Source organism: Solea senegalensis, linkage group LG17, assembly GCF_019176455.1.
Source record: "Solea senegalensis isolate Sse05_10M linkage group LG17, IFAPA_SoseM_1, whole genome shotgun sequence".
Classification (NCBI taxonomy): domain Eukaryota; kingdom Metazoa; phylum Chordata; class Actinopteri; order Pleuronectiformes; family Soleidae; genus Solea; species Solea senegalensis.
The window spans coordinates 19774243-19798672 of record NC_058037.1 but is presented as its reverse complement, the minus strand read 5'-3'; the positions used below and the strand labels follow the sequence as shown (position 1 = coordinate 19798672).

At 39.8% G+C, this 24430-nt stretch overlaps 3 protein-coding genes and 1 long non-coding RNA gene across 4 annotated transcripts in view; all 4 read right to left on the bottom strand.

Moving 5' to 3' along the window:
• The window catches only part of LOC122784530, a 45966-nt gene that overhangs the window by 12002 nt on the left and 9534 nt on the right, over window positions 1-24430 (bottom strand). Inside the window, exon 5 of the mRNA XM_044049833.1 lies at window positions 9350-9367. Coding sequence (XP_043905768.1) covers window positions 9350-9367 — 18 coding nt within the window. The remainder of the gene's footprint in view (window positions 1-9349; window positions 9368-24430) is intronic.
• LOC122784241 (gastrula zinc finger protein XlCGF71.1-like) lies at window positions 1157-2738 on the bottom strand. The gene has a single exon (XM_044049402.1). The coding sequence runs from the start codon at window positions 2150-2152 to the stop codon at window positions 1385-1387; it is 768 nt and encodes a 255-aa protein (XP_043905337.1). The 5' UTR covers window positions 2153-2738; the 3' UTR covers window positions 1157-1384.
• Window positions 2846-5847, bottom strand: LOC122784243. Its single transcript, XR_006362157.1, has 3 exons — window positions 5520-5847; window positions 3343-3441; window positions 2846-3169 (listed from the first exon to the last, which is right to left on the bottom strand). It is a non-coding gene; the product is annotated as an uncharacterized LOC122784243 (long non-coding RNA).
• Window positions 20230-24202, bottom strand: LOC122784229 (zinc finger protein 2-like). The gene is made up of 3 exons (XM_044049388.1): window positions 23913-24202; window positions 22288-22557; window positions 20230-21083 (listed from the first exon to the last, which is right to left on the bottom strand). Exons 1-3 carry the CDS (start codon window positions 24106-24108, stop codon window positions 20263-20265), a joined length of 1287 nt encoding a protein of 428 aa, XP_043905323.1. The 5' UTR covers window positions 24109-24202; the 3' UTR covers window positions 20230-20262.

The following is a 24430-nucleotide window of genomic DNA, read 5'->3' as shown; positions in this document are numbered from 1 at the left end:
CAATGTGTGTGTTTGTACGTCGGTGAAATACGTTTGCTGACTAAATACGGCGACCGCTGGCCGCAGTCTGATGCGAAGTGGTGCGAACACACGTTTGCTGACTTTGTCCGGCACATTAGCTTCATATATAAAATCCTCTGTAAAACACTGTGCTCCACTGTGCAGCCACCAACAGCACACTTGTTCCTCCGCGTTGACATAATACCGCTCTTCCTCCCTCGCCTGCACTCTCGCAGGGACAAGGTGGAGCTAAGGTGGAGCTCTCCAATAAACTTACTGGTGGGGCGGTAACATTCGCGGTGAAATGCGCATGCTGCCGTCCTAAGCGCAGGGAATTCAACATCGAGCGTTTTATCGCCTATACTTACACTAAGGGGGACCACGAAAACATGACTGAGTCTTCACTTTTCACACTTTGGCGACTGGAAGGGCCTCCAGAGTCCCAAATATAAGTATTGAAATGGTTAAAAAGTTGATTTTGCATAATATGTCCCCTTTAAAGGAAGTGGTGTTACTTCAGTGCCTTCAGTTATGACTTAAAAACAACAACAACAATAATAATAATATTAATAACAATATTGTAATACTGGAGGAGGGAATAGAGATGACGCAGACAAAACAAATTTCCCCTAAATGTCTCTTACCAAGAATATGATTTACAAACATATCTTTTCTCCATACAGATTTATGAGGTGAACAACTGATATAATTTGTACAAAAATAAAACCCTATTTAAATCAAAGCAGTCAACATCTGTAGTGACTAGTTATACAAAACAGACACATATAGATATACATACATACAGTTGCAATCAGAACTATTCAACCCTCTCAGCTTAAAAGACATTATAGTGACGTGGATGAAAGATCATGACAATTAATTACCCAAATGACTTCCATCACTGTGTGGTTTGGCTCAGCCACAAAGCAGGAGAGGACCAGACTGCAACGGACAATCACACAGACAGGTCACACACACACAGACAGGTGGGGGGTCTAGGCGTCCTCCCCCAGAAAATGCTTAATTTTTGAAGTCAATGCAATTCTGCTTCATTTTAACAGGTTTTTAGACTCCTACTTTTTTACGACACCTACTTTTACGACAATTGATTCAATAACAAAATCAGAGACAGATTCAATAATAAGTTTAAACTCAGTCATGGACAAGATAATGAAATTTATTTGACACAATTGATCACCATCAGTCATGTCTTTAAAATACTAAGGGCTTCCATGAAGTTTATACAAGTTACTACAATGCACTCAACATCTATTTGATTTGAGTTTACATTTCGGATTTGTGGTTTGAAAGTGAGCAGAGCCTACGGTGAATTTTCAAATAAAACATTCTGAGACCATCCACGTCAGTGGTGTATGGCTTCTTCTCATCTGTGAGTTCTCACGTGGTCTGTCAAGGTATCTCTGCGTGCAAAACATTTCTTACAAATGTGGCAAACATGGGGCTTCTCACCAGTGTGAGTTCTCATGTGGATCATCAAGTAACACCTTGATGAATAGCATTTCTTACAAATATTACAAACATGGGGCTTCTCTCCTGTGTGAGTTCTTACGTGGATTGTCAAATTTGAACGATGTAGAAAACACTTTCCACATGTTTCACAAGAAAATGGCCTCTCCCCAGTGTGAGTTCTCATGTGGACCATCAGGTAACTCTTTGATGAATAGCATTTCTTACAAATATTACAAATATTCTCACCTGCGTGAGTTCTTATGTGTTTTGTCAAATCTGAAAGATTTAGAAAACACTTTCCACACGTTTCACAAGAAAATGGCTTTTCACCAGTGTGAGTTCTCCTGTGCTTTTTCAAATATGAACTTAGTAGAAAACACTTTCCACATATTTCACAAGAAAATGGCTTTTCACCAGTGTGAGTTCTTTTGTGCTTTTCCAAATCTGAAGTTTGTAGAAAACACTTTCCACATGTTTCACAAGAGAATGGTCTCTCACCTGTGTGAGTTCTCATGTGGGTTACCAAATTGCTTTTAAACCCAAAGCATTTCTTACAAATATTGCACATATGAATCTTTTCTTTTAAAATATTCTGATCTTGACTCTCAGCTACAGCAGAGAGGAGCTGGTGGTCAGTGTCTGGTTCCATGTGATCACTTTCTTCATTATCAGGAGTCAACATAAAGCTATCAGCCTCCTGCTCCTGACTGGTGGAGATTTCCTCCTCTTCCTCTTTAATCTGTAGAAACTCTGGTTCCTCTTGGTCCAGACTGGAGTTCCTCTCCTGGTTACAGAGCTGCTGCTCAGTGAGAACATCTTCCTCCTCCTCCTTTATAACATTCTGTTGTGGAAGCTCTGGAGACACAAGAACAGGTTATGAAACTGAAGTTAATTTTCCTACAGGATATTTCAGATTTCTCTGAAACTCAACAGCGATCCCTGGAGTCAGTTTGTTATATCCAGGTTTGAACAAGTATAAATGTCAGGTTTGAAAATCAAGCTCAGACTGTTGTTATCTGGAGGGAAAGACAACACAGTTTCATCAGTCCAATATAGCCCCTTTTCCACCTATTGCCCCAACTCGCCTCCACTCGGCACAGTTTAGGTTGGTTTTCCACTACAAAAGTAGTACTTACTCAACATGGGCGGAGTCATCACTGCACGGCTGCATGACACTGCTGTGACTTGGTTTTACACGCGACAGACAAACGAGTGATGAGTGACTTGTAAAGCAGTTGTTTTCAGTGTAACTGAATCATTAGAATAAGTTTATTAAAAATATTTGCTCAGTACTTCCTCCATGACCGGAGCACAGTCACTGGACTGAAATATAGCGGCAGGGTTTGTGATGCCGCTCGCCATCAGCAGTGCTGTTTCTAAATACACCAGACTCCTCTGTTAAATATTGAGATTTTAGACATTTCTCTGGTAATTGGTGGTGTATAAAAATGGCACACAATACTTTATTTTTCATTTGCAAAAAATACAAACTCAAAACTTTGAAGGCGACAATAAATGAGTTTTTTTTGTTGTTTTTTTTAAATACAATTTCAATGGTCAGGATAATCATCATATAATAATGATAAAAATGAAAATGAGTCAACTCTAAAGACATTAACACACTCTGCACTCTTCTAGGCTTGGTGAAAAACAGTTCCAGAGCTCTCCCAAAGTTGAACCCTTCAGGGTCTGATTTGACCTGAAAATGAAGAGAACAACAATTAGTCAAAAGGGATGAAAGTAGGAGGAGCCTTTGGAGCACACATTTTGTACTCTCCTTTGGTTAAAACAATGATGCAGTTTCCTGTAAGTACAATGGGTTCAATATTTGTCACACCTCCCAGCAACTCCAGTCATGCCCTTTGCCCTTACCCGGTTCATCGTGGAGAAGTCTCTCACAGTTTGATAGATTTGTCTCCATTCATCACACCCACTGGCCAGGAGAGACATTACTTCAACTTGGTTCTTGTCCTAGGAAAAATATTTTCTATTATTTAAATGACACAACTTGTATCTTCGTCATCGGATTGTTTGGATTTCCTGACATGTAAATGTAAAACGAATTGGGTTTAATTATAATAGGAACAATGTGCATAGTGATAGCATTAAATGTGGGATTTAAGCTATCACAACATTTGATCCTGTTGCAGAAAATGACTTATGCTTATTCTTACAGCAGATTTATATTATTAAAGGGGACCCATCATGTAATTTCAGGGGCTTTTAATATGATATTAGACCCTGGGACACCATTGAAAGTTTTGAAAACAAGCTTCTCACTCTGAAACGCTCATATTCAGCAAGTTGTGACGTAAGAAAATGAGACTTCAGAAAAAAAACCTCTCCAAACTCGAGCGTTTGCAGTGGCTCAGAGCTCCTGAAATTGCACCTGGGGATTACTTCAACACATGCCGAACTCTCATGGTATGGCACTTACACGTCATCTCAACCAAGTATCCATCATTTCTGAAAGACCTAGTCTTACCCTATCACCCTAATAGACCACTTAGGTCACAAAATACAGGTTTACTTGTGGTTCCCAGAGTCTGTAAGAGTAGAATGGGAGGCAGAGCCTTTAGTTACCAGGCTCCTCCTCTCCTGTGGAACCAGCTTCCAATGATAGTTCGGGAGGTGGACACTCTCTCTGTATTTAAAGTTAAACTTAAAACTTTCCTTTTTGATAAAGCTTATAGTTAGAGCTGGTTCAGGGAAACTCTCTCACACTCAGCATTTGATTATGACTTTTTATATGTTATATGTCATTAACCTTGTCTCTTTCTCTCTCTAGTTTGTGTCTTTCCTTCCTTCCCTTCATTCCCTCTCTCTCTCTGTATTCTCATCATGCAGGTTGCAGGATCAAGATCCAGTTTCCGAGGCTACGCTTATCGTCACCATTATTATTATTTTGTAATTAAAAAGTCGATATCAGTAACTGTATAAACTTGTAACCTGATACAGTTGTTGTGTATCTGCTGCTGGTCTCCCTCTCTCTCTTCTGTCTCTCCCTCATCTCCCTCTTGTCCTTTCTCTCCCCCCATTTTCTGTCCCCCACCTCTCCACTGTCCCCCATTTTTCCTTTCACCCCAACCGGTCGAGGCAGATGACCGCACATCTCTGAGCCTGGTTCTGTCAGAGATTTCTTCCTGTTAAGAGGGAGTTTTTTCTCTCCACTGATGCTTAGTGCTTGCTCATTGTGTGAACTGTTGGGGTTCTCTGCTCTCCTTGATGTTGTCTATGTATAGTGCCTTGAGATAATGTATGTTATGATTTGGCGCTATACAAATAAAATTGAATTGAATTGAATCATTTATACACAACACATACACATTAAAGTAGTAAAAGAGCAGACAGCATGATTCACAATACACTTATTCATCTCAACGATGCATTTTCTCAGATTGTCATATCATGAGTGAGTAGTATTACTGAGTAAATTGGGAATACCAGCTGTGAGTGAGTATATGTAATAATACCTTTGTCTTCCAGTCACATTTATAGCCATTTAGCATTCCACAACTTTCCGTGTTTCTTTGCATCTAAATGGCATAAACAAAGTAAATTTTCCCCATATACACCAACAGCTTCTCCTTTCTCTGGCCTGTTGCTAAGCAACAGCAACAGTTTGCTGACAAACCCCGCAAAATGATTTGTTTCTCTATCAGAATTTGAGCAAGTTAGCGGAGTGCTAAACAGGAAGTTAGTTGGTGAGCAGCAATGAAAAGAAAACAATAGGTTTTCCGCTGATCTTTCAGCTATATCGGATCGGCCGATATTTTGCATTTTACGCCGATTCAAGCAAAGACGTCATTCACGTGTTGAAACTTTTGTTTTATCCGTCTCATTTACACTGAAGAAGTGATGATGTTGCTAACTAATAATTCAAGATTCAAAACACTTGACAGGGCTCAAAACATAAATGCCAAAAAGACATAAAACGCACATTTAAACTACAGTACCCTGTGCTCTTTCAAGGCACTCTAAATTAAACCAATGAGACGTAATAGCCTACTCTCTGCACGGGCGCCACTGCCCAAAAATGAAACACTTACCTCACACTGTCTTCAAATGGTCCTGTCCAGCCATCATCAGATATGGATACGGTGTCGCTGGACCACGCCAAATGCAGCAAGGAGCTCCAGACAACGCAGTGCGACCTTAGTCTATGAGCCCGGGTATGTGTGTACGCGCGTGCTCTCGCTCACATGTGGTTCTATAGAGAAGAGCACAGGCCTCAACAGTCTCTTTATGGGAAACGCTGGGTACTGTCACTAGTGGAAACGCAAAATAACCATGCTGCGCCGGGGAGAGTCGAGCTGGTGGAAACCCGCCATATGGGTCACATTAATTTGTTAATATTTATGAAGAACATTGAGATTTCACAGACCTTTTTGTTGTAACTTTACTCGAGGATTCCAAAGGATCTTCATCAGTCTGTGCTGACGATCCTTCTCTTCTTTGGACTCAACAATGGTAATTTCTACATGTTTGTTTCCCGTCTGTTCTTGACTCTCAGCTACAGCAGAGAGGAGCTGGTGGTCAGTGTCTGGTTCCATGTGGTCTTCATTATCAGGAGTCAACATAAAGGTATCAGCCTCCTGCTTCAGTTCAAGCTGCTCCTGCTCCTGACTGGTGCAGATTTCCTCCTCTTCCTGTTTAATCTGTAGAGACTCTAGTTCCTCTTGGTCCGGACTGGAGTTCCTCTCCTGGTTACAGAGCTGCTGCTCAGTGAGAACCTCCTCCTCCTTTATAAAATTCTGCTGTGGAACCTCTAGAGACACACCGATCCGCTGTAACGTGACTTTAGGTTTCCAAACGACCTCCAACAGTTTGCGCTGACGATTCATCTCTTCCTCGTACTCGACGACGATTCTTTCTACGTGTGTGAATATGTCTTCAGCATCAGCAGTTAGTCGTCCGTGGATTCAATGCCTCAAATATGGAAGTGACGACATCGCTGCTTCGTCAACAACTGGAATATTTGACCTGCGACACACGAACAAACCTTTTCTGTCCACACAGAGCTAACGCTGCTAGCTAGGGCTTTGTTCCCCGATTTGTTCTGCGCATGTGCGAAGTGACGCTGCTTCCTGTTTACAGCTAATGTATTACGCCGATTTGAAATGTCATACAACACCAGCGTATCATTTAATATAATTAACTTATACTATGAAAATAGAAACAAGTATTATACGATTTATGAGAATAACGACAGTGAGTTTGTTTTTATTGCCAAACAGTTCTGAAAGTCGCGCAAATGCCAAGTGACACAACTTCCTGTTTCTGCTCGTGAACTGTGGAATGAATACAAACACAAACATGGATTAAAACGTGTATTTTATATTTTATTAGAATCGCGGCTGTGAAACGTTTTTATTGTTAAGCCTTATGACAAAAGGTTTGATCATAAGTCGTAGAAAGCCGACATCAGTGGCTCTTAATTTGAAAGACAGGTTTAAAGGAAGTGGTGTTACTTCAGTGCGTTGTGACTTCTTTTTATATAAATATTTCACGTAATCGTGGAGGAGGGAATAGAGATGACATTGATGTGTGGCGTGTCTCAGGCTGAGAGACAAACACGGACAAAACAAATAATTTCCCCCAAATGTCTCTAACCTGGAATATGATTTACAAACATAACTTTTCTCCACACGGATTTATGAGGTGAACAACCTTCTTGTTATATTTTCAATAATAATAACAATTATTCTGTTTATATATTAATTTTGTTTGAGCAAAGCGGAACAAAGTCTGTGTGCACAAACCTGGCCAATAAAGTTGATTCTGATTTAGTTTATTTATATTTCTAGCAACTTGTACTTTTAAAACACTATTTCCTATTTTCCTACTTCCTACTATTTCCACTGTCTTTGTTACTCATTGCTACCAAATAAAATCAGAAGAAGCGTTGGTATTCTAGTATTATGGACTAGAGCTTTTCTAGTCATGATGAGCTGCTTTACGCTACAGTTTTCACACATTCATACGCTGCAACATGAGGTTAAGTGTCTTGCTCAAGGACACATATGGACGAGCAGAGCCAGGAGTTGAACCCATGCCCTTAAGAGTTAACATTTAAGCATTTAGCAGATGCTTTTATCCAAGGCGACTTACAAAAGAGGAATAAACTACATAGAAGAAGTCTTGGAAAGAAATCTAAGAGACAGGACTAGTGGACTGACTGAGACTGAGAGTGCAGAAGATGGAATATGGAAGAGCTGGGTTTTCTGGATTGTCTTGTGCGAGGTGTTGGCACCGTCAGACAACTGTGGAAAATAGAAAACATGTATATTCTTGGGTGAGGTGGCCCTTTAAGTTATATTTTAAAAAGTGACTTTCCTTTAAGGTACTTTATACAAGACTATTTGTGTTGGATGATGAGATGATGATGCTGATGTTGGCGTTGTCTTAAAAGCTCCAGTGCATAATAATAATAATAATTTTTTTAGATGTGTGCTTTCTGCCGATCCATATATCACACGACCATAATCTATAACTGATTTCATTAACACATTACATATATATATAGTTCTTAAGAGAAGTTCTTAAAGATTTTTTATCCATAAAAACTAAACATCTCACTATGTTTAATATTTTCTTACATTTGTCCATTCATTTCTGAACATGTGCCTTCCATGTTACTTTTTCATCGAACCATATCCCTAAAAGTTTGAAGTATTTCACTCTCTCCAATTCCTGATTGTAAAGTGGCAAAAACTTCCTGTTACCGCCCGTGAACTGACAACAAATTATTTCATATAATCATCTAATACAGTGGAAAATATAAAGACATATATAGAGTAAGATGTGAATGAAGAAAGTAACACTTCCAAAGATGTAAATAGTAATAGTATGGACCTTCTACGTGGAAAATCTCAACTGTGTTAGTTCTCATGTCTTTACACACAAAGCACTTCTTACAAGAATGAAAAATGACAGAATGGCAACAATAATCCATGAATCCATTCAACAGGTAGTGTATAAAAATGCCACACAATACTTGGAATAAATTGTATGTATTTGCAAAGAACTCAACTCAAAACTTTTCTTTCCAGGACTTTGAAGATGACAATAAATGTTTGAAGCAAATACAATTTCAATGACCTGGACAATCATATAAGAAGGATAAAAATAAAAGTGTGCTTTCATGTGTTCCGTCAAGGTATCTCTGTGTGCAACATATTTCTGACAAATGTGGGGCTTCTCACCAGTGAGAGATCTTTTGTGGTTTATCAACTCTGAAACTTTTAAATACTTTCCACCCATTTCACATGAATACAGCTTCTCCTCTGTGTGAATTCTCATGTAGGATACCAAAGTCAAACGTTGTCGAAAGCACGTTCCACAGATTTCACAAGAAAAGGGCCTCTCACATATGAGTCATTTTGTGCCTTGATAAACATGAACTTCTAAGAAAAGATGTTCCACATGTTTCACAAGAAAAAGGCTTCTCAACTGTGTGAGTTCTTTTATGGACTTTCAAATGTGAACTTTGGAGAAAACACTTTCCAGAGATTTCACAATAGAATGGCTTCTCCCCTGTGTGAGTTCTTTTGTGCCTTGACAAACGTGAACTTAAATGAAAAGATTTTCCACACATTTCACAAGAAAATGGCTCCTCATCTGTGTGAAGTCGTGTTATCAGAGTTGAACGATATAGAAAACACTTTCTACATGTTTCACAAGGGCCTCTCACATGTGAGTCATTTTGTGCCTTGATAAACATGAACTTCTAAAAAAAGATTTTCCACACATTTCACAAGAAAATGGCTTCTCACCTGTGTGAGTTCTTTTGTGTGTTATCAAAGTTGAATGATTTGGAAAACACTTTCTGCATGTTTCACAAGAGAATGGTTTCTCACCTGTGTGAGCCGTTCCTCTCCTGGTTACAGAGCTGCTGTTATTTTCCCATATAATTCATAACTTTGACATGGATTTATAATTATTGATCCCAAATTACACACTGGACGAAACAAACGTATGCAGGGTTCAATGAGACTGTTGATGTAATTAATGTTATTTCGATACTACTCATTTTACTAGAATCACAACTGTAAACGTTTTTATTGTTAAGGGTTATGGAGTTTATGTAAAAGGCATAAAAGCAGTTATCAAGTTACAAGAATGAAGACTTAAAATGACAGCAACAACCACAATAATCCATGAAGTATTATTTCTTCAACTGTGTATAAAAATGGCACAAAAATATTTGCAAAAAAACTCAAAACTATTATTTACAGGATTTTAACAACTGCGATAAATGTTTGAAAGAAATACAGTTTCAATGATAAGGACAATCATCATATAAAAAAAGGCTAAAAATAAAAATTGACTCATTTCATAGAATCAAGGACACCTACTTTTACCTACAGAAGTAAACAAAAACAACTGATTCAATAACAAAATCAGAGACAGATTCAGTAAGTTGTCATGACCAAGATAATGAAATTCATTTCACATAATTTATCACCAACAGTGCATTTAAAATACCACATTTTGGATTTGCAGTTTGAAAGTGAGCCAATCCTACAATGATTCACCAACATATTGTAGACATTTTCAAATAAATGAGGCTCCATAACATTCTGTCAGTGGTATATGGCTTCTTCTCACTTGTGAGTTCTCATGTGGGCCGTCATAGTATCGATACGTGCAAAACATTTCTTACAAATGTCGCAAACATGGGGCTTCTCATAAGTGTGAATTCTTTTGTGTCTTATAAAAGTTGAATTTTCTCCAAAACACATTCCACATGTTTTACAAGAATATGGCTTCTCACCTGTGTGAGTTCTAATGTGGTTCGTCATGGGTTTTTTTTAAAAGCACAAAGCTTCTCTTACAAATATCACGTGGTTCGTCAAACTGCTTTTTTCCAAAATGCATGTCTTACAAATGTTGCACATATGGGGCATTTTAAAGAAACACAGTTTCAGGATAATAATCATATAAGAACATGGGGCCTTTCACCTGTGTGAGTTCTTACGTGGTACACCAAGGATCGTCGGTGTGAAAAACAGCTTTTCACGTGTGAATTTTCCTGTGGTCTGTCAAGGTACTTTTCAACAAAAAGCTTTTCTCACAAATGTTACAAACATGGGGCTTCTCACTTGTGTGAGTTTTTCTGTGTCTTATCAGATTTGGTCCAAATCGAAAATACTTTCCACACGTTTCACAACAATACGGCTTCTCACCTGTGTGAATTCTCATGTGCTGCTTCAAGGAACTTTTTTGTGTAAAGCGTTTCTTACAAAGGTTGCAAATACAGGTGTTTTCTTTTGGAATATTTCTCATGTGGACTGTCTGGTCTTGAATCTCAGTGGGTGAAAATGGCTTCTCATCCGTGTGAGTTCTCATGTGGTGCTTCAAGATGTGTTTATGCCGAAAGCATTTCTTACAAATGTCACACATATGGAGATTTTCACCTGTAATAATTCTCTGATCTTGACTCTCAGCTACAGGAGAGAGGAGCTGGTGGTCAGTGTCTGGTTTCATGTGATCACTTTCTTCATTATCATCAGGAGTCAACATAAAGGTATCAGCCTCCTGCTTCACTTCAAGCTGCTCCTGCTCCTGCTCCTGCTCCTGACTGGTGCAGATTTCCTCCTCTTCCTCTTTAATTTGTAGAGACTCTGGTTCCTCTTGGTCCAGACTGGAGTTCCTCTCCTGGTTACAGAGCTGCTGCTCAGTGAGAACCTCCTCCTCCTCCTGAAGAACATCTTTCTGTGGAAGCTCTGCTGACACATATTAATCCGTAAGGACATTGAGAAGAGAAGTAAAAAAAGTGGAGGCATCATCATGTTATTCTTATCTCATGGATAAGATGAAACCTTCAAACTAGAGGTCTACCAATATGTTTTTTTTTATGTTTTTTTTATCAGCCTTAGCCATTGTCCGATACGTAATGTTGTGTTTTTTTTAGCCCATATTGCTTTTTCTCCCTCCATTTAAATGATTAAACATGACACAATGATGTAAAAATCATGTTTCTTTTGTATACAGTGTATGGTTTATACCCACTAACAATCGGCTTCTGATCGCAGTGAGACCCGCATCACGACTCACAATGCTTGGCTCGCACTCAATCAATGTGTCACAACGAGAAAAGAGAGCTTCTCAAGTTCCACAGGGAAGAGGGAAGGACAGTGCATGGGCTTTATTTAGTGTAAAGTTAGATGCTGCATAAAGACGTAGTGATAGGTATTTGTTTTCATGTGCATACTGATACATGTGCCATATTCTGTAGTGTCATCTCGCCAGCTGGAGATCTGATGTGTTTTATTAGGCAGCGGGAAAGGGGCTCTATGTCGAATGTATGTGGCTGTAACAGAGTTTAAAAAACCTCCCCCAACACACACGCAGACACACACCCACCTTCTCACACAAATCCCTGCTCACAACTCTCCATAAACTCAGACTTGCACTAAATTGCCCTAAGCTGCACTTTACTTGATGTACTCGTAGTTCTGACTGTCAGGTGACTGCACGTTCACGCTGTGCTTTGCTCAGGGTTGCATGCTAGCTTCCAAAACTTCAGACCTTGCCTTCTGATGCTAACACAGAACTTTTACACGCAAACAAAAAAATATCTGACCTGAAGGAGGATATCAGAAGGGTCTCCAATGAGCTAAGGAGTAAGGAAGCCATACTGTCCAGCTTTATGGATCTGGCCACTGACCAGTTCCAGCAGATTGTCTCCCTGAACACAGCAAACTACTCCACAGCTGTCTGGGACCCCTCAACCTGCCTTCGGCCGTCCTCCTGCTCCACTACCAATAGATCACCCTCCTGGTCCGAGGTGGTGGTCTGTGGCCGCAAGAAGGATACGGGCGGGCTCACCTCACCTCCTCGCCTGAGCCTGTCCAACTATTACACGGCTCTGGCCGCTGAACCTGCCGCTCCAGCCCGCCCCGACACGGATGAGTGCCGGCACACACCGGCACTCACCTGTTCGACACTGCAGGGCAACATCCAGCCATGACAAGCAGCAGCAGTCGCCCCCTCGTCCATTATTCTCCCCAACCACACTCATTATCGGAGACTCCATAATCCGGAACACACGATTTTTCAATGCTGCCACACACTGCTTCCCTGGAGCCACAGTCCCGCTGATCTTCAGCAAACTACCGGGGCTGCTGAGCTCACTCCCATCTTCCGTCGCCCACGTTGGAACATGCGACACTGCTCGCCAGCAGTCCGAACTCAAAAAAAAGTATTTTAACAATCTTTTAGCTTTTTAAGGTCCTGCGGGAAATCCTCAGTCTCCATACATGGCTCCAGTCCACATGCACAGCTCATAACTTTGGTTTAATTGACAATTTTTAATTTGTTCCTCCTTTTTTAAACCCGACATTCACCCAAACTATATGGGTAGCAGCATGCTAACTGCAAACATTCTCCATGCTGTCCAATCACATTCACGTGCATGACTGTGTATATATAATGCTTTTATTTCATTTGAACACCTTGGTTTTATGATAAACTCAAAGACTCCAGTTTTAATTCTAATAATTTACAGACCCCCAGGACCAAACTTTATGTGTAAATGCGACAGGGTTCTTATCTTGGGTGATTTTAACATCCATGTCTGCTGTCCTACTCAAAGTTTTATCACAGACTTTTTAGATGTTTTAGAATCTTTTAATCTCACCCAAGCTATAAATGAACCCACCCACTGTAAAGGTCATACTTTAGACCTGGTTTTATTCAATGGTCTCAGCCCCAAAAATATAAGATCTGAGGATATCTGTTTGTCCAACCATAAAGCCATTATATTCAATGTGGTTCCAATAATATTTGTATATTCCACATGTATTTCTTGATTTGAATGCATGTTTTGAGAAAAAAAAATCCCATTTGTGCATTAGTAAATAATATGACATTTGTAAAACTGAAAATTGCATTTGTGGATCGCCAGCACACACATTCTTCTCTTTCCACAGTTACGGATTGTTTTTTGTTTTTTAACCTGTCCTGCCCAGTACCTAGGACATATGTACATACATAATATGGTTGACTGCATGCCTTGTGGTGTCGGACAGATTTGCTATGTTCGGAGAAAGAGCGAGGTAGACAACAATATCAATGGTAGTGTATGACAAAACAAAACAAACAACATTAGAACACACAGAAACCAGAGGATCCCCAGATCTGGCGGGCCCAAAACATGAAACATGAATGTGTTTTGCTTATCACTATGAGGTGTGTGTGTCTGGCGGTATGTCTATATATTGCACCGGTACTTCATACCGGTGCAATATATACACCCCACATACATCCACTCTGCTGTACAATGTACTGTATCATATACTGCATATTCCCTTACTGGCTCCCACTGTAAATACTTGAATACTTGAATACTTATTTTTATTATTATTATTATTATTATTATTATTTTATTTTATTTTTTCTTACATATCCTTCTAATTTTGTCGAAGGTGTTGGTGCACTGTTTCGTTCTTTCTTCTACTGTTATCTCTTCACTTGCACTACTAGAACTGTCCTTTAATCTCGTTGTACACTGTATAATGACAATAAAGGTGATTCTGATGTGTGGGCAGAGTTGCGCGTGTGTGTGTGTGTGTGTGTGTGTGTGTGTGTGTGTGTGTGTGTGTGTGTGTCACTGGGGTTGAATGATTACCTGATTAATGTCACCTGTGTCTGGTGGGATTGTTTGCTTGACGCAGAGAGAGGAGAAGCAGGGTGCTTCTATTTCTGTATATTTATGATATATCATCATATCGCAAACACCCACGAACTGCAGATACGGCTTGAAGTTTCCTTTTTGGATTAAGCGTGTCGGACAGAACCCTGTGTTCCCCTCTCAGTGACTAATTTGGGATTTGATGGTCACGTTACAACATGCATTCAAATCAAGAAATACGTGTGGATCACCCTCTTCACATATACAAATATTATTGGAACAACTTTAACCCCATAAGGAACATACACAATAATAATCAATAGACAATAGACACAATAATCATCATTATGATTGTACACACCGATCCGCTGTAACGTGACTTTAGGTTTCCAAACGACCTCCAACAGTTTGCGCTGACGATTCATCTCTTCCTCGTACACGACGACGATTCTTTCTACGTGTGTGAATATGTCTTTAGCAGCAGCAGTTAGTCGTCCGTGGATTAAATCTCTCAAATATGGAAGAGACGACATCGCTGCTTCGTCAAGAACTGGAATATTTGACCTGCGACACACGAACAAACCTTTACTGTCCACACAGAGCTAACGATGCTACTGCTGATGCTACTACTACTACTACTCAGATTAGATTACGAGGGCGTTGTTCCCCGATTTGTTCTGCGCATGTGCGAAGTGACACTACTTCCGGTCAACGCGAGTGAACTCTTCTTCTTCTTTTCGAGAAGGGTCTAGCTGCACTCAACGACACACCCCCTCACATTATACGACACTCTGATTGGGTCACAGAAGAGACTGCGTCTGAAACGTGATGACGTTACTTTTATTGAAACTTTATTTACACACGCGTATTTCACAGACAATTGTTGACAAGAGACTTTTATCCCGGTGTGCGACAGGAATAGAGAAGAACACAGAAATGTTCTTTCTGTGCAATTTGTGAATAAGTAATGTCACTTTGTAAACTATGAAATGTTATAGCCAATAATTATCACGTATATACAACATAGTATCACATTTATATGATATAATTATCACGTTTATACAACATAGTATCACATTTATATGATATAATTATCACGTTTATACAGCATAGTATCACATTTATATGATATAATTATCACATTGATACAATATAGTATTACGTTTATATAATTATCACTTTGATATAATATAGTATTATGTTTATATAATTATCACGTTGATACAATATAGTATCACGTTATAACGTGACGCTGACCCCCAAAATTCCACTGTGAACACAATGTAACATTTTGAATAATTTCATTTGTTTTTGCAAACTTCCAACATCATGGCAACCTGTTACAAAAAGATGTGTTTAATATAGGCCTACATTTATTGAATGTCTTATTAGTCTATAGTTTGACATGTTGTTCAACTGGACAGAACAACGATTAGAACTAATAAAAGTCTACTTGATCATGTTTTTAACCTGAAAAAAACCCTCCTAAAATTCTGTGCTGGTGTGGTCCAGCTGGTGGTGGCAGACGGATGTTAAGTAGATGAGATCTGCTGAGTGCATCATTAAGGAGATGTTATCTATTTCCAGGAAGATATATGAAACATTGGTATCTGAATCAAACCCAGCCAGTTGGACATCAGTAGGTAGTTTGATGAAAGTAAAACAAATGCACTGAAACCCTTGATTATGCACAGAAAGTTGCATAAGTAATGAATGATATATCGTTTTTATTTGTATGCATAGCAGACAATTAACTGTTTACATTTTTCAAAAAGTTGTCAGGCGCCTAACAACAAAGTCCTCACTCTCTAAGGCTTTCCAGTTTGAGCCTTGCTTCCTTGGACATGTGGCTCTGAAGCTGAGATATCTCGCTGATGAGACAAAATGATGAGGTCATTAATGACACTCACATACATTATGGGATATAAACTGTTGTGAAAATTGGATTAACAGTTTCCTAAATGATCAGTTTACAGGGAGTCAAACTGAGTTCCACATGTGTCCATGTCTTAGATAGATAGATAGATAGATAGATACTTTATTGATCCCGAAGGAAATTCAAGAAATTCAGTCTTTGTCTTTGTCCAGGGAGATGGAGAGTACAGCTGCAGAGACATAAATCAGTGATGAAGATTTAAGATTGTGTTGGACAGTGAGCGTATGTTAAAAGGAGACATATGAAGTCATATAAAACATGTAGTCTACAAATCAGTGTCAGTGTCTGATATCTCACCTCTGTATGATTAAAGCCACAGGATCTGCAGACTTCTTATCTGTCTGTGGACTTTCAACAACTCCAGACAAGAAGTGCATCACCTGGTCCACTTGGTCATCATCTTCAAAAAGAATGAAGACCCTGTCCTCCTTCTTGGCCCAGGGAGACACAATGTTGCCTCTGATGATTTTCTATAAATATATTATAGGTGTTTAGCTTGGGTATTCATATATAAATACACAAACACCACACAAAATGGCATTGTCACTCACTTTAAGGTATTGCAGCATGCCTTCATCCTGAGTAATGACATGAACTGAACAGACAACTGGACTCACACGGTTGCTGTTTGGCTTGTTGGGCCTTTCCTAAAATTAAATGATACAACGCATAAATATGTAAAAGTGAATACATGTGATGAAGTACTTTGAGTAAGACATTTTCTTTCCATGATCATTTGCACTTCCTTACGTAGCACAAGACACTTTGAAGACGTGTCCTCTTGTCTGGCCACAGTAACATCACTGCTCTAAATGGACACACACATAAGCCTGACTGAGAGAGTAAGGATCTGTGTGGTTGATGATGTGTGAAAGAAATGCTGAGACTTACCAAGTCTTTGCTGTAGGGATGGTCTTCAGTGTCCTCTGGCACCTGTAGACCAGATCAGACTCTCCTCCTCCCATTGTTTTTGCCATCTCTCCTTTAGTTTTTGTTTATTTCTGTTTTGCTTAATTTTATTGCTAGATCTATGTTATTATAGTTAGATTATATTATTTTACAATATATTATTATAGTGTTGTATTGCGCACTAGTCTCTCCACACCTGCAATACTGTACAGAGGTTTGGGGACACATTACATTACATGTCATTTAGCAGACGCTTTTATGCAAAGCGACTTAAAATAAGTGCATTTAATCATTTGGGTACAAAAAAGAGCAAGTAAGAGCTTCAAGTAAGCCAAACTATGAAATGCTAGTCATAAGTGCGATGTAGTAATAAGTTTGTGTCTTCTTTTTTTTATATATATATAAAGCCACTACTTATCCCGTTTATACTCCAAAAAAGAGACTTGAGCATTCTACATTATGCCAATTACAGTGAACGTACAAATCAATTATTTATCAAATCAGGGCTGCAGGGCTGCCGACAAAAGCCTCCCTCACAATCTACAGATATTATTCCTGACCAGAGGGGAGGGAACATGATGTTTAGGCAGAGAAGGGTAAGAACTACATTACAATCCTTTACGGTATCGGTCACGGGGGTCAGACAATGGAATAATCTGGATGAAGAGATGAAAAAAATCAGCAAAACGGAGTGTATTTAAAAAGAAGTACGGTAAAGGATTTTAATGAAACAACAAAACGAACCTAAGCCTCTTGAGGGGGCTGCTGTACTGGTACTCGTAGTAGTTGACGCGTCTTTATAAATGTCATTTATCATGATGGAAAATTATGCTTCCCTGAGGTTTTCTACCACATACTTCCTTGAAAGTTTTCCCCCTACTCTAACATGTATTGTTCTTCCTCTCCTTAATCCACTTCTACATTCTTCCCTTGACCCCTAATTTAGACAGTTTAATTAAAAGTCCCATATCATATGCCTTCTCTATGTCAAAAAAACAGCCACTACACTCTCTTTGTTTATTTGTGCTTTTCTAATTTCATGTTCTAAGTGGATTACCATAGTACATATTCCTTTCCTAAAGCCACTCTGGTATTTAGTTATATAGTGCATTTAAAATACTAATGGCTTCCATGAAGTTTACACAAGTGACGACAATGCAATTCAATTCAATTTTATTTGTATAGCACAAAAGCATAACACACATTATCACAATTCTCTGTACATGGACAAGAAACCCAACAATTCACACAATGAGCTAACACTAGGCATCAGTGGAGAGAAAAAAAAAACTCTGACAGTTGGGGTGAAAAGGAAAAAATGGGGGACAGAGGAGAGGTGGGGGACAGAAAAGACAAGAGGGCAATGAGGTAGAGACAGAACGCCTCCTGAACTGTCACTGGGAGCTGCTTCCACAGGAGAGGAGCATTACCTGTTACCATTATCATCTGATTCACCACTTTCTTCTTCAATACCATAAGTTAAAAAATAAAAGAAATTTAAAACAAGATCAAGGATGTGACTAAAGCAAAGAATTGGTTTATTCATGTGTTAAATAAAACCAGTTGATTCCAACAGCAAATTAATGCACAGTTAAGACTATCACTGTCAACTAGTGATGTGTCGTTCAAAATGAACTAATCTTTTATATGACTCGGGAGTAATGAGTCAACTCAGTGAGTGATTCGTTCATTTTCATGCAGTACCTTCCTTCGCCACATGGCAGACAGCTGCATAAGCTCAGCAGGAAAGGAAACAGAAATGATTAGTTCAGGATTCACTCAACTGAGCGAGCGTCCGTCCTCAGGTCATGTGACAGCGACCGAGTCACTGTCGTGCTGTTAAACAACAATGGCAGAGAGGATACAGGACACAAGTCACTTGTCACTTTATTGAGGTGTGTATTTGCTTTCCTAGGGTTTCATATGGTTTGTATTGCATTTTGTTTATTATACTTTGTCAGCTGAAGCAAAACGATGTTGCCTACAGTGTTAAGTGTTTGAGAACCGCGGTCTTTTTTACAACGCCCACAAGAGGGCTACAGCGCCACCCGCTGTAAAAATGAACGAAATGAACAAAATGACTCAAAAAAATATTAGTTCAATTTACTGTCCGTGAGTAAAAGATCCGAGTCAGTAAGAAGAGTCGAACTTCCCATCACTACTGTCAACGTCTACATGGATGTTGAAATCCCCTACAATTATGATTTTATCTGTCAAGTACTAACTCAGCTAAGAATTCAGAGAATTCTGATAGGAACTCCGAATAAGGTGCAGGTAGACGATCAGAACTGTTTTTTTGCGTTTTCCAACTAGGATAAGAAAGACTGAGAATAAGGCTTTCAAGAGATGAATATCCTGGTTTGGGCTTGGGGTTGTATTAAAAATGTCACAGTGTGGGTTTTCTAATAAACTTCTAGATAATAGAGCGGCTCCATCCAAAGTAGGATGGACGCCGTCTCTCCTCATGAGACCAGGTTTTCCCCAGAAGGTTTGCCAGTTATCTAATGTGAACACCACCTTGACAGCCAGCGACTGAACGACAACATGCGGCTAGACATGTCGTCACATTGGGCAAAGGGCCAGAGAAGATTACGGTGTCCAATATTGATTTAGCGTACCTACACACAGACTCAACAACTTTTGTAACCTCTGATTGGCGTAATCGGGTGTCATTACTGCCGACGTGAATAATAACTTTACTGAATCCACGATTATCTTTAGCCAGCAGTTTCAGATAAGACTCTATGTCGCCCGCTCTGGCCCCGGGAAAACACCTGTGTCGCTGGCGTCGCTATTTTCACGTTCCTCAGGATAGTCACCAATCACCAGAGTTGGCTTCTCAGTCTGTGTGGTGCTGAGAGGGGAAAACTTGTTTGAGGTGTGAACAGAACCCTCAGGCTTAACACTATGCCTCTTATTGCGGAGAGTCACCCAGCTAACCTGTTTGTCTCCCGGCTACACGGGAGCTGCTGAGGGAGCTAATGCTACGTGGTCCACACCGACTACAGGGGACTGGATAACTGACTTAGCTTCTATGGGGCGGAGCCGAGTTTCTACCTCACTAAGCCTCGCCTCCACCCTGGCTAACAAGCTACACTTATTACCAGTATCTTTATCGCATTTCGGATTTGCAGTTTCTTTCTCCTACGATAATTCACCACAGATTACATTACATGTCATTTAGCAGACGCTTTTATCCAAAACGACTTAAAATGGAATTGAGTACAATCAATCTCAATCAGCAGTTTTCAAATAAATGACACTCCATAACATTCTGTGACCATCCACGTCAGTGGTATATGGCGTCTTCTCACCTGTGAGTTTTAATGTGGTTCTTCAAATTTTTTTTAAGCACAAAGCTTTTCTCACAAATATCACAACAATGAGGCTTCTCACCTGTGTGAATTCTTTTGTGTTTAGTCAAATCTGAACATTGTCGAAAGCACTTCCCACATGTTTCACAACAATATGGCTTCTCACCTGTGTGCGTTCTTATGTGGATCTTCAAATTTATTTTGCGGGCAAAGCTTTTCTCACAGATATTACAAACGTGTGGCTTCTCACCTGAGTGAGTTATTTCGTGTCTTGTCAAATTTTCAATGTGTTGAAAACACATTCCACATGTTTCACAAGAAAAAGGCCTGTCCCGTGTGTGAGATCTCATGTGATTAATCAAGACGTATTTATACCTAAAGCATTTCTTACAAATGTCGCACACATGGGAATTCTCACCTATGTGAATTGTTTTGTGACCTCTCAAATGCGTCGATTGTCGAAAACACTTTCCACAAGTTTCACAACAATATGGCTTCTCACCTGTGTGAGTTCTCATGTGGGTCATCAGGTTGGTTTTGCGTGCAAAGCGTTTCTTACAAATGTCGCACGTGTGGGGCTTTTCATCTGTAATATTTGTCTGCTCTTGACTCTCAGTTACAGGAGTCAACGTGAAGGTACCCACTTCCTGCTTCACTTCAAGCTGCTCCTGACTGGTGCAGATTTCCTCCTCTTCCTCTTTAATCTGTAGAGACTGTGGTTCCTCTTGGTCCAGACTGGAGTTCCTTTCCTGGTTACAGAGCCACTGCTCAGTGAGAACCTCCTCCTCCTCTTGAAGAACATATTTCAGTGGAAGCTCTGCAGACAAAGAGATGGACACAAGGAATGGGTTACAACACTCTTAATGGCTGAATGATTGAACTAAAGTTAATTTTCCTTCAGTATATTTCAGATTGTTCTTCAAGTTTCAAGTACCTTTATTACCCCCTAGGGGCAATTACTTTCACAGCCAGTAGAAACAAGCGTGAGATAAGACAAAAACATCAGATCACAGTGGGTCATTAAAAGTTGAATCACTGCGGGGACAAATTCATCTTTTAGAATGACTGAGTCGTCAGCAAACTGCCTGCGACAATGATGAATAAAAGGGGTGAAAGTACACAACCCTGAAGAGAACTGGTAAAGGAGAGGAGGACATGAGAGAAAACCCCACTGACCCTCGACCACTGAGACCATTCAGTCAGAAAGTCCATCAGCCAAACTATGAGGCCAGAGTCATTTCTCAGTTCTAAATGGGGTACAGTTAAAAGCAGATGACACGTAATTTACAAAAACGTTTTTGTACTGTGTCGATGCTTTAAAATCATTTTTGTCTGCCCTACAGGTGAATTGAAGTGGGTCCAGATGATCTTTAACTGTTGGAAAAAAAAGACCTCCTTGACAAACTTTTTAAATGACCTCATTGCAAATGACTTGAGTAACTACACTGGATGGAAAAATGCTTTTAAAAATCCCTGGAGTCAGTTTATTATATCAAAGATAATAATTACATCCAAGTATAAATGTCAGGTTTTTTAATTTTGTCAGGCGAGAAAGACAAATTTGACTAATTAAATTTGACAATTTAATTTTACTTTGTGAGGCGCCAAATCACATTATTTCAAGGCTTTTCACAAAGTAAGGCACGAATCTTCCACAACCAGGCTCAAATATGTGCAGCTGGGTGAGGTGAAAGGAAAACTGGGGGACATAGAGCGGGAAAGAGGCAAATGAGAGAGACCAGGAGCATCTAGAACAAACTGGAGGGTTTGGACAGACTTACCAGTTTTTCAGCATCATGTAAGGACAAAATGTTTCTTATTTTTAAAATGTTCTGGGAGATGGAAGAAAGCTGTTCTGGAAATTAGTTTTATACACGAGTCAAATGACTTCAAGGTTCCTCACAGTGGAACTGGAAGCCATAACACACGAGTAAACCTTTTCATTAAGTTTGAAATGGGTACGTAAATACTTCAAGCTACAGTATGTGTTTACATAGAGCAATACATATGGGGGTTTTCACCTGTGATAATTCTCCAGTGGACTGTTTGGTCTTGACTCTCAGCTACAGGAGAGAGGAGCTGATGGTCAGTGTCTGGTTCTGGTTCCATGTGATCACTTTCTTCATCATCAGGAGTCAACATAAAGGTATCAGCCTCCTCCTTTAATTCAAGCTGCTCCTGCCTGGTGCAGATTTCCTCCTCTTCCTCTTTAATCGGTAGAGACTCCAGACTGGAGTTTCTCTCCTGGTTACGGAAGTTCTGCTCATTATAGACATGCTGCTGTGGAAGCTCTGGAGGAACAAAGAACAGAATACACAACTGTGATTAAAGTTTTTATGATGCAATTCTAAAGCTTACTTTTATGTTTGTTTTTCATTAGGGCCAAAGGGGTTAGCACTCCTGCCTTTGCAGTAAGAACACCCAGGTTTGTGACGGGCTGTGAACAAGGTCCTTTCTGCATGGAGTTTGCATTTTCTCCCTGTGTGTGCGTCAGTTTTATCCGGGTTCTAGTTTCCCTCCATGGTCCAAAAACAAAAAAGATTTGGGGATTAGGCTAATTCTACACTATATTGACGTAGGTGTGAGTGTGAGTTGTTTGGTTGTCTGTTTTATTAGGTCTCAATTTTCTATGTATGTTAGTTATCTCTGATGTACAGCACTTTGTTCCAGGTGTTGTTGAATTTAAAGTGCTTTATAAATAAAGTTGGTTTGGACTGGACTGTACACCGGTGAGGTGTGCAAAAAGTTTAATGACATTACTTTTTTTAATTAGACGGTCAGAAATCAAGCCAAACAGTAGATCAGTTAAAACTACTTCACGATTCTAAAAACGTGGATTAATCTCCAGCAATTACCAGGGAAATATTTAAAATCTTTTAACAGAGGAGTCTGGTGTATTAAACCACAACACTGGTGATCACACTCGGCATCACAAACCCTGCCGCCTGCCGCTGTATTTCAGGGACCGTGTCAGATGGAGTCTGTGCTCCGGTCATGGGGGAAGTACTGTACAAATACTAACAAGCTTTACTGCTTTACAAGTCACTCGTCACTCATTTGTGTTTGTGTGTGCAAAACAAAGTCACTGCAGTTTCATGCAGCCGTGCAGTGATGACTCCACCAACGTTGAGTCGGTAGTTTTTTTGTAGTAGAGATGCACCTAAACCGTGCTGTGCCAAGGCAAGGCGAGCCCATAGTGGAAAGGGGCCAATAGTGGTCATTTGTTGCCCCCATGGATGTATTAGGTGCCGAATGGCCAAAGAGTTGACCTGTGTATCTCCACCTCGATGGCTCTTCCTCTACTAGTACCCGGATGTCTGTCACAGTAAATTGAAATTGAATTGTGAGAACTATTCAAAATTCAGCCCATAGTCCCTGCGCTCCGGTCTGACTGACGACTGCTCAGAGATCGGTGTAGTTCTCCAGCTTGTTTAAAAAAACAAAACTACTTAGATTGTAGCTTGTTGTCTACGTGACTGTGATTCTGACTTCTCGCTTGTGTTTCAACAGTTCAACAGGTATCGGCATTTACATTACATTAGTTAGAAATCTGTGAAAATCGTTTTTAATTTACGACACATACGTCCCACGTGAATTACATTGACGTGTTAGTATTGATTAATAAGATCACTGTGGTTGTACAAACCTATCCGCTGTAACCTCACTCGAGGTTTACTAACGATCTCCAACAGTTTTCGCTGACGGTCCACCTCTTCCTCGTACTCGACGATTATATTCTCTACGTGTGTGAATATTTCTTCAGCGGCAGCAGTTAATCGCTCGCTAATCAACTCTCTCAAACGACGAAGCGAAGACATTGCTGTTTCGTTCAACAATATCATATATTTACCCGCGACACCTTTTTTTGTTTTTTCAAAAACGCCGTAATGTCTTTCTATTTTCGTAGCAAGAGCCCGAGTGAACCGCGCTAACTCGACGCTGTTTCCGTTTCCTGTTCTTTGAGTTTTAACAAGCCAAACTACCGCCACCTCGTGGTGTGGAAGATGGAACTGCAGCACAACAGGAAAAAAGGAACAAATACCTATTATGTCATATTATATTAGCAGTATTTATTTATTTTCAGTAAATCAGATTTCATATTTTCCATGATGAATTGTTATTCGTTCAATTTACTTTCCCTGTAAAACAAAGGAAATTCCACAT